This window comes from Delphinus delphis, chromosome 9, assembly GCF_949987515.2.
Source record: "Delphinus delphis chromosome 9, mDelDel1.2, whole genome shotgun sequence".
In the NCBI taxonomy this organism is placed as follows: domain Eukaryota; kingdom Metazoa; phylum Chordata; class Mammalia; order Artiodactyla; family Delphinidae; genus Delphinus; species Delphinus delphis.
In genome coordinates, this window is record NC_082691.1 from 52,168,115 (window position 1) to 52,179,164 (window position 11,050).

Consider the following 11,050-nt stretch of genomic DNA (forward strand, 5'->3'; position numbering starts at 1 on the left):
TTTAGCAACTTTGTCTTTCCCCAAGTAAGGTCATTTAAAAATACATATACCATCCAATATCACCATGGTTTCAGAAAAGAAAGAGAATTGTAAAAGAGATATATGACAATATAAATTCGACTTAAAAACTGAGTTACTTTAGCCTTTATTAAAAATCCAGAAAGATGAAAACTTTAGAACAGCTTCTAGGAAAAATTCTCTACCATGTTGCTACTACTTCTTCTCATTCCTTTTCCTCTTTGTTCCTTCATCATCGTTTACTCCCTGCCACTGATCTTCTCCCACACACAGCCCCCCAGTGTTTCTAACCACACTTTCTTTTTCTTAATTACATCATTTTAGTAGGGCCTTGGGTCAGCTATGGTCTTGGGAAAGCATGTAGATGAGCAGATACTCAGGCTGAGTGAGACCTATCCTGGAAAGAATATCCCAGGAGGCCAGGGCTTTGTCTTGTTTTCCACTATATCCCCCCCATCCTGAAAATAGTGGTGGCAGGCAGGATATAGCGAATAATGAATAAAATACAGGCAAGGTATATACACGTTCCAACCTAACACACCACCAACGACAACCAAGTAATAGTCCTTGGTCTTATTTAAGGTAATGACATTTCACAGATCATTAATGATTAAACCTCTTTGCAGAAATATAAGATGGAAAAATGAATCAATAATACACCATTCTAGGGCTTCCCTGGTGGCGCAGTGGTTGAGAGTCCGCCTGCCGATGCAGAGGACACGGGTTCGTGCCCTGGTCCGGGAAGATCCCACATGCCGCGGAGCGGCTGGGCCTGTAAGCCATGGCCGCTGAGCCTGTGCATCCGGAGCCTGTGCTCCGCAATGCGAGAGGCCACAGCAGTGAGAGGCCCGCATACCGCAAAAAAAAAAAAAAAAAAAAAAATACACCGTTCTAATCCAACCATTATTATAGTTTTCTTATTCACTGTTTTATAATATGTATTTAAAATATATTTGTAATCAGAAAATTTGGGATAGGAAATATGGAACTTATTTTCAAAAGAACCAATCTCCTTTGCCTACATGACATCACAAATAACAAACAGTGAGGTTGCTTAAGTAAGTCTGAAAGAACCTTTGATAATCTATGTCAGTACAACAAAGCATGTGGTATAAATCACAGAAAACTTACTGGTCAAGGAGTCATAAGACGTGCATTCTCTTGCTGGCTTCTACTCTAAGGATTTCAATGTCTCATCTGTAAAAGGAGGACTGAGGCTCCATAATCCCAAACATATTCTTAAAGTCTGAAGTTTAATGATTCCTAAAAAAGATTTTATTGTTTTACATTCTGATTGTAAGGCAGTTTGTAGATATATTTATATGCTTATATACATAAATTTATATATTTATATATAATAGTAAATATTAACTGGGATATATGAGTTCCTTCCACGCAGAAATAGATTTTAGAAACTCACATAAAGAGACCATTTCTAATTTTTCCAGACAATTTTTTTTAACCTGGAGGAACTGGAGTAAATCGTTTCACTTAACAGATAGATTATTAGTAAAGTCTCAAAGGTAAATCTTTATCCTTATAAACCAACAAAATAGAACGTTAATTCAAAACAAAGTGACGACAACAAACCAGCTAGGAGTCATCTAAGGGACAGAGTGAGGATAAAACACTAATTGGTTCATTGGTGCAGAAATGGGATGAAGAAAATTCTACCACTATGCTCCTACATAGACGAGGGTAATGCAAGAAATTCTTCCTTGTACTAGAATTCAGGATCAACCCTCTCCCCATCTCTCTGTTTTTCCAAGGACTAAACTACCACTTCCTCCAGAAGATAAGTGGCAACCTGATGATTATTTCATTAATCTCTGTATAAGCCTTCTTTTGGGGACTGAGGGGACCACGAAGGTTTAAGGCGACACCCCCAGAGGTGACAAAAACGCACTGGCTGAGGAGATTGTTTGTACTGAAACTTTTATTTACTTATTATTATTTTTTAATTTTTTGGCCGCGCCCAGGGGCACGCCGGATCCTAGTTCCCCCACCAGGGATGGAAGCCATGTACCCTGCATTGGGAGCGCAGAGCCTTAACCACAGGACTGCCAGGGAAGTCCCAAAACTTTGATTTAAATAGCACAAATTCGTCACAATTTCAAAAGAACCAGAAGTAATTTGTATTGTAAGCACTTAAATCGAAGAACACTAGAATTGCTTCCCGTCCTGAAGGCTGACTGAATTCGGACTAGCAGCCACACTTCAGGATTTACCAGGTAGTTCAATAACGAAAACCTGGAGCTGTTCACACGCGTTTTCCTGCACCAAACGCGGAGGTGTTCATCCACGCCATGTTAATCACATTAATAAGCGTAATCATCCTATCAGGCTGCAAACTTCACGTATATAACAGAGACTTCTTGGGAAATATATATTTCTTGGGAAATCTCCAAGTCCCGCCCCGCCCTCCAAAATCAGACCTGAAGACCTGTTCCCCGCGCTCATCGCGGTCTCCTGCTGCCCTCTGCCGGGGCCCTAGCGTCAGGCTATGGAAGGCGGCCGCGTGGCCGCCGGGGGGGGTGGGGGGGCGCCAGGAGGGTGACGTCACCTCTGTGCGCGGCCCCTCGCCGGAAGTTATTCCAGTCCACTTCCGTTCCTCTGTTATTCTCCAGACCCCAGAAGGGAAAGTAAAGGTATCTGTAGCGCCCAGTTATAGTCCAAGTTGAGGTTGGTGACTCGCTGCCGGCGTGCGTTTTCTTTTTAGAAGCGGGTCTGGGTGACTGTGATGTGTAACGGAGTCCCGTTCCCGTGCAGCCCCTTGTAGAGTTTCTTTGTGGGAGGAAGAGGGATGGAAGAACCCGTGGAAATACCCGTGGAATTTTTGAGTTAAAGACTCAACTGGGTTCGAACCTTGCTTCAACGAGCTAAGTCAAGCTAGTAAGGGAGCTCGGCGCTTTTTCTGATTTTGTAATTTTAGGAATGATGTCGACCTTTTAAGTTGTGGATGTTAAGTAAGATAATGTGTGTGAAGCACTTAGTTCTGGTTTTACAAATTATACTCTGATTCTGCCGCCTTTACCTCTTATACTCGGGCTTGTACTGGCCATTTTCTTCTCAGTATCTCTGAGAGATGCCTAGTATATAAGAGGTTATGCATCTCACGAGAACATTATGCAGCGTTAGCTGAGATTGAGCTCCTTATTCTGTATTACAAGTCCTGACGTTATTTTATCCCCGCCCCTTTTATTTTTCCATTTCTAGGAAACAGCTATTTTTCAGCTTTTCTGGAGGAATGCAAAGTTCTCTTTCCTTAAGACAAATGAGGTGAGAAGTTCATTGCTGTAAATATCTCCAAACTTAGCTCGTTTTGTCAAAAGAAGACTAACTGGAATGTAGAAGCCTGGAACCAGTGATTACCCATTTCCATTAAAAGCCCCTTTGTCCGGGGAATTGTGGAGCATAGGGGCTCATAAATCTTCCTTTATTCCTTAGACCTCACAAGTTACAGGTACAGAGATTTTCAGTGTATTTGTTAATTTTGGCCTTTAGCTCTTGGAATAGTTGCTTTGGTAATTAAAAACGGCAATTTGAGAGACAGATGGAAATAAGTTATGGAATATTAATTAGTTCTGAAATTCGTAGATTGAGGCAGTTGGTACTTCTTGCATTAGGCTGCTTAAATATTTATTCACCACGCTAGATGTAATAGTATTTTGAATGGAGATTGGATGCTAAAGGAGTAAAATAAATTGATATTCATCAGGCTTAACTTTTTTGTGTTGAAAACTGAAAAATAACTTATTCTATTTTTTCCTCTCTGTATATATTAATGTCCCCTCCCCCCTTTTTATTTAAGTGGTATTATCCTAGCCACTGTACTGTTAAGCAGGTTGCCACTTAGAATGTCTTGGACATCTTTCTATTGTGTTAGATCTGCCTCATTTAAAAAAAATGTTTTTTTAATTTATTTATTTTTGGCTGTGTTGGGTCTTCGTTTCTGTGCGAGGGCTTTTTCTAGTTGCGGCGAGCGGGGGCCACTCTTCATCGCGGTGTGCCGGCCTCTCACTGTCGCGGCCTCTCGTTGCGGAGCACAGGCTCCAGACGCGCAGGCTCAGTAGTTGTGGCTCACGGACCTAGTTGCTCCGCGGCATGTGGGATCTTCCCAGACCAGGGCTCGAACCCTTGTCCCCTGCATTGGCAGGCAGATTCTCAACCACTGTGCCATCAGGGAAGCCTCTGCCTCATTTTTAAAAGGAGGCTGTGTAGTATTATATTGTATACATGTACCACTATTTATTAATCATTCTACTATTGGTGGCCATTTGGGTTCCTTTTTTGCTGTAGCAAGTAATATTATAATGGTCATTTTTTTTTTTTTTTTAAATAACAAATGTGTATTCTTGTCCTGTATTTCCTTTGGATAATCTCCAAGAAGTAGAAATGCTGGGTTGAAAGATATGATGGATGGTACCAAATTCCTTAACAACAGTAATATTTGAGAATTCCCCCCATTTCTTCATATGTTTACCAGCTGTTGATACTAGTTACCATTGTTTTTAGGCTTAGCTAAGACTGTTCATACCATTTTGGGGGGGTCAATTTATTGCATTTATAGTATTGTAATCAAAACCAAATTTTTGTTGCTAGTTCTAAGTCCAGTTCAGCTCTTTTTTTCCCCTATGTAAATAGAACACTTAGTTTTAGACTCTTAGTAACAAATTACTATAAAACAAATGATTCACTTCAACTTCAAGTATTTCTTAAGTTAAAGATTTGTGGGAAGATACTGTTTGAATGGGATCTTGTACTGTGGATAGACAGTAGGAGGATAGGCCTTTCTGAAAGACAGAACAGCTTAAAAAAAGGCTGGGAGACAAGAATGGTCAAGGATGTTTAGGACCTGAGATTTGAGAGCAATGGTGCTTTGTTGTGAGGTTGTAGAATAGAAGAGATAGCTAGAAAGGTCAATCTGAAGATTTTACCTCCTAGGGGACAGCTACAGAGGTCAGGGAATCAGGGAATGAGGGACATGATCACATCTTTGTTTTACAGGTGTACTGTGGGGGCAGTTTTGAGTGACTGATGTTGGAGAAGCAAGTTAAGTGGCTGTTATAGTCTGAGAGAATAGCAAAGAGTAGAGAGATTGGATTTCAGAGGTACTGAAGAAGCTGAATCTACATGATTTAATAACGGGTTGAGGAAGAGGAAAAAAACCAAAGCTTACTTTCAGATTTTTTTTTATCATGAGTGATTACTGAGTAATAGTGATTTCATTAATTAGAGGAGGGCTGGTTTTGGGGCTGGGAAGGATGCTCAGTTTGGTTTTGGACATTAAATTGTGTGAAAGATATTTCCATGGAGAATAAACTATACACAAAGACAAAATCCCCCTATGACAGATTCAGGAGAAGCCTTAATTTATTCCTCTTTTGTTAAGATATTTGGCATCTATTTTTACTTTTAGTTTTTCATCAGTAGAATTTCTTTTGAATTTTCTGTGACTCGTTCAGCCCTGTTTCTCAAGAGTAGAGTGTAGTCTAGAGTAGTAGTCATAGACATTTTTGAACATGTACAATCTTAATAAAAAGGTTTATAAATGTACCTCCAATATAGGTATATTTATTTACTAATTAGTTATATACATGTTTTATAGTACTATTATATTGTATACATTTTTACATTATGAAACATGTAAAAAGTAGAAATTTTAAAAGGCCAAGACAAATATAAATTGGAGTTTTACTGTTTTCTACCTGCGTCCCATTGGATAATCTCTCACCCCTCTTTGGAAAGCACTGGTTTTATCTACAGCTGTCAGTGTTCTGTCCCATTATCCAGTAGAGGTCACCCTGAGCATCTGGAAGAGAGAGCAGGTTGTTGAGCAGGGCAAGGTAAAGCCTTCATTCTTTAGTTAGGAGGATCTTATTTTTAAGTTCCTATCTTCATGCATTTTTGGAAGAGTATGTAGTTATAGAGTAGTATGTGGTATTATGGAGACATGAAGAAATAATGAACTCAGAGTATAGGGCAATCTAAAATGTGCTTTTGCTGTTTGCTGTTTACTTTGTGAGTGTTTTGCGTTTTGTTTGAATGTTATTTGAATCTATAGTTTTGGAATCTTTTGTTAATTCTTTGATGATTGGTGGATTATCTGAGTTACAGGAATGTTCCCAGCCTGTAGGCATAATCCAATTTCTTGTTAGATTGTAGTAATTAAAAGGACAGACACAGAGGAGCTTTTCTTATATGGATCTTGAAAGCAGTATCTCAAGCCCAGAGATATTAGTGGTGAGTTGGAACCATTTATCTCTATTTTCTATTTTATGCTTAATTAGCAGAGAGGAGAAAGGAAATGCCTCTTTTAAGTGATAAGAGCCTGTTGTAAGTAATTAGGAATCAAGAACTAAGTTTGTCACAGCTGTATAGTCTGAAAAGGAGAAAGTACAGTTAAAAAAGTATTACGTGTTGTTGTATGACTGAGACCACAAACAACTTAGGAACATAAACCATCTGACAAGCTGGATAACAGAAGAAAACTTTTCTGTTAATTTTCTCATAAAATATTTCCTATAAATAGAGGTGCTTGTTTTAGTAGGGACGTATGATTATTATCATGTATAAGTTCATCCAATTTATGCTCTATTTCTAAATGATCAGGAAAATGAGTTATCAAGGTTTTAGTCACTTGATCAAAGTTACATGTGCTGTGACACAGATGCAGAGAGCCCTGAGTTAGTCTTTTATAAAATGGTGGTGAGGAGAATGGCAAAAGTAACTTTTAAAATGTTTACATCCCATCTCTATAGTTCCACATGCGGTGGACTGTGTGTATGAAATATCCCAGCTAGATCATTATGAAGATGAAAATTGGTTTGGAGTTGTTGGGTTAACCCAAGAACCAAGGGGACGTTAGGGTAAATTGAGTGACATGGAGATTGGGATCAGGAGCTATGTAAGGTAAGAATTAAGGTTCTAATGTTAGCATGGGTTTAAAGAGTACCATGAATCTAGAAAAAGTTGTTTAAGGTGGAAGTTAGGTAGTATGAAGTGTTGGTTTTCAGGGCTAGATTTAGAGGTTTTTAAAAAAATTTTTTTTTTTTGGCTGTGTTGGGTCTTCCTTGTTGTGCGCGGGCTTTCTATAGTTGTGGCGAGTGGGGGCTACTCTTCGTTTCGTTGCGCAGGCTTCTCATTGTGGTGGCTTCTCTTGTTGCGGAGCACGGGCTGTAGAGCGCAGGCTCAGTAGTTGTGGTGCATGGGCTTAGTTGCTCCGCGGCATGTGGGATCTTCCCGGACCAGGGGTAGAACCCGTGTTCCCTGCATTGGCAGGCGGATTCTTAAACACTGTGCCACCAGGGAAGTCCCCTAGATTTAGAGTTTGATAACCAGGAAGTGAGAACAGAGGCAAAGAAGTCTGGTATCTATGGGCAGAGGCAAGGCCAAAGATCTAGTAAGTTAGAAGACAAGGCAGAATTGAAAGCATCAATTAGTAGGAATAAACCAAAGGTTTGGAAACCAGGAAGATAAAGCAGAGATGGAGAGGGGCAACTGGTTTTGGGTAGCCAAGGCAGGCAAGGCCAAACAAAAAGAGGAAGGTAAAGGCAGGAATAATTCTGGAGCAGTGATGATGCTGTACTGCTTTTCTTTATGTTAAGAATAGAAGTGGCCCCTGACCCACAGATAATCAGAAGCAGTGAGCTAGGGAGTGGGAGTGTGGTGGTGGGATTGTTACCACAGCACCAGGAGAGCTGGATCCCTAGGTGTTTTCTTACAGAAATGACCATGATACTTACAGGGTCATAATATGGTCTTTTATCTCTTTAACATGTGTGTTTGTATAATATTATATATGTTGTTTTATACAGCATTCCAAAAGGTTTGGGCTACCTGACCATTATGGCACCAAGAAACCTCTTGTATATGAGAAGTAACTTTCTTTTTGGTTCAAGATGTTGGATGATCCGATTTTCAGCAGAAATCCTCTTTAAATCAGTTTCATTTAGGCTTTTCAGTATGAAATGTGATAATGCAGACAGTGAACCTTTGGAAAATGAAGAACTGCTGAATAACTTACTTTCTATGGGAGTAGATGTTGACATGGCAAAGAAACGACAGCCTGGAGTTTTTAATAGGAGAGGTACTAATGAGCAGAACCTGAAGACATTCCTTCTGTCTAAAGGAGCTAGCAAAGAAGTGATTGCTAGCATCATATCAAGATATCCACGAGCCATGACACGCACACCTGAAAGTCTTTCATATCGGTGGGATCTGTGGAGAAGAATTGTGACATCAGACCTTGAAATTGTAGCTATTTTGGAACGTTCTCCTGAATCCTTTTTTCGGTCCAGTAACAACCTAAACTTAGAGAAAAATATAGAGTTCCTCTACTCAGTTGGATTGACCCATAAATGCCTTTGTCGATTGTTGACCAGTGCCCCACGTACCTTCTCCAATAGTCTCGAGCTGAATAAACAGATGGTTGAATTTTTGCGAGAAGTCTGTTTGTCTTTGGGTCACAATGATCCCACAGGTTTTGTCAGGAAGATAATTTTTAAAAACCCTTTCATCTTAATTCAGAGCACCAAACGGGTAAAAACTAATATTGAATTTTTACAGTCAGCTTTCAACTTGAACAATGAACAGCTGCTTGCTTTGATACATGGTCCAGGAGCTAAAATCCTAGACCTTTCCAATGATTGTATGAGAAGAAACTACACAAATATCAAAGAAAGACTGCTTTCTCTTGGGTGTACTACAGAAGAGATACGGAAGTTTGTTTTAAGCTGTCCAGATGTGATCTTCTTGGGAGAGAAAAAGTTTAGTGATAAAATAGACTGCCTCATAGAAGAAAAAATTAGCATTTCACAAATAATTGAAAATCCTCGGATTTTGGACTCAAGCATAAGCACTTTAAAAAGTCGAATCAAAGAATTGGTAAATGCTGGCTATAACTTGAGTACGTCAAACATCAGTCTTCTGTCTTGGAGTCAAAAAAGATATAACGCTAAATTGAAAAAGTTAAACACTAGACAGAATGTTGTTCTGGGGAATTAAGCAGAAGTCAGTCTTATAATGTAGTGACATAATTTCATTTTGAATTTGGACCTTTCAAAAAGGAGGTTTGTTTTCTTAACCACATATACATATATAATGTTTCTTTGGATATTTTAGTTTAAAGGTTCATAAAAACTCATGGTCATTATGCCCTGGTATAGTCTTCCCAGCTACCTTTTCTGTAGTTTGAATTAGTACAACACCCAATTTTATGATATAGGCTGTGGCTTTTGTATGAATGGTAGTTGCTGAGTGCTATGGCAGAACAATGTGTAAAAAGGAAGTACAAAATAAACTTTTTTGGTTTCTGTTCAGATTTGAAAATCGACAGATTCATTTAGATAGTTCTGTTTCCTATCATGGTTTTGAATGGCAACCTATTTCTCCTATTATTCCATGTATCTAATTATGGTTCATCTTCAAAATAGAATGTCAGTAAGAATATGACAACAAAAAGGAGGAATTTTTCATCCCAAATTCTACGTACTCTATTTAAACCATTAGTATGCCCCACCGCTCCTCCAGTTTAGGCTCAATTTACTATGGGTATATCCTGATTTCTTTGAAGATAAGGGCAACTGTGATAGGCAGAATAATGGTTACCCAAAGATATCAATGTCTTAATTCCCAGAACCTGTGGATGTGTTTCGTTACATTATAAAAGGACTTTGCAGATGTGATTAAGTTAAGGACCTTAATTTGAGGTCCTGAGTTGGGGAGGTTATCCCGGATTATCTGGGTGGGCCCAGTATAATCATAAGGGTCCTTAAAAGTGGAAGAGGGAGGTAAATGAAGAGGTCAGAGTGATGTAATGTAAGAAGGACTTGACCCACTTTTACTGGCTTTGAAGGAGGAAGGGGACATGAACCAAGGAATGCAGGTAGCCTCTAGAAAATGGAAAAGGCAAGGAAGCATTCCTCACTAGCACCTCAGAAAGGAACGCAGCCGTGCTGAGACCTTGAATTTAGCCCAGTGAGACCCATGTCAGACTTCAGACCTACAGAACCAAAAGATAATAAACTGGTGTTGTTCTAAGCCACTGAGTTTGTGATAATTTGTTACAGCAGCAAACAGACTAATATAACAACTAAATGGATGATTAGTTGCATTTTAGGTGAAGAAGTATACCTATAGTATAGTATCCGTATTTCTTCCTCTTAAACTTTTTTTATCCACCTATCTTTCTGGAATGGCTAATAAGTTAGTGTTTGTAGTTTCCTCTAAATGTATGTATAAAAAACTAAATGTAAGTAATAAAATCTAAATAAAGGAATACTTTTGCCTAATGAGTGTAGTTTAAAGAAATAATGATGGTTTCTGTATATTTATATTTTGTTGGTGTTTCTGTTAATACAAAGAACCAAGAATTTTTAGAGGTGCTGACTTAAAGAATGACAAACAGATGACATCTGTATCTTGAAGACATTCACAGTCTAGCTCTGACATAAACTGAAAGAGAAGGAACAAATTATATGAGCTTAATTACTTTTAATTGCTTTCCAGAGGCATTTATTTTCTAGATGTGGATTTTGAATTAAGTAACAATGACGCTAACCTTTTAAGCCTTTTTTTTTCCTTTTATTGAAGTACATATAGTTGATTTACAGTATTATGTTTCAGGTGTACGGCATAGTGGTTCAGTATTGTTTTTGCAGATTATACTCCATTATAGGTATATATAAGATAGGTACACACACCCCCCGCCCCCCAAGATAATGGGTATAATTCCCTGTGTTAAGCCTTATTTCTTATCATTGATGCCTCAAAAAAACTTACTCCCACCAGTGATAGAAACCAAATGCCTGTTTTTTCAAGGCCATTTGTATGTCAGTGATCTCTTATATTTCCAATAAAGTATTTGATGGCAAGCATGGCATAATTTAGAAAGCATGGACTGTATAGAGACATTTCTTTAGAGTAATATATCTGGGTACTATTCCTGACCAGCTCTGTAACTTTGTGTAAATAATTTTACAGAACTTGTTTTCTCATCTATAAGATGAAAAATTGACCTCACAGAGTTGTT

General features: G+C 38.7%; 1 protein-coding gene across 1 annotated transcript; it reads left to right on the forward strand.

The window, feature by feature from the left end:
• Positions 1-2,647: 2,647 nt before the first annotated feature.
• Positions 2,648-10,568, forward strand: MTERF1 (mitochondrial transcription termination factor 1). Its single transcript, XM_060020567.1, has 3 exons — positions 2,648-2,700; positions 3,235-3,297; positions 7,836-10,568. The coding sequence occupies exons 2-3, from the start codon at positions 3,266-3,268 to the stop codon at positions 9,022-9,024; spliced, it is 1,221 nt and encodes a 406-aa protein (XP_059876550.1). The 5' UTR covers positions 2,648-2,700; positions 3,235-3,265; the 3' UTR covers positions 9,025-10,568.
• Positions 10,569-11,050: the final 482 nt, after the last annotated feature.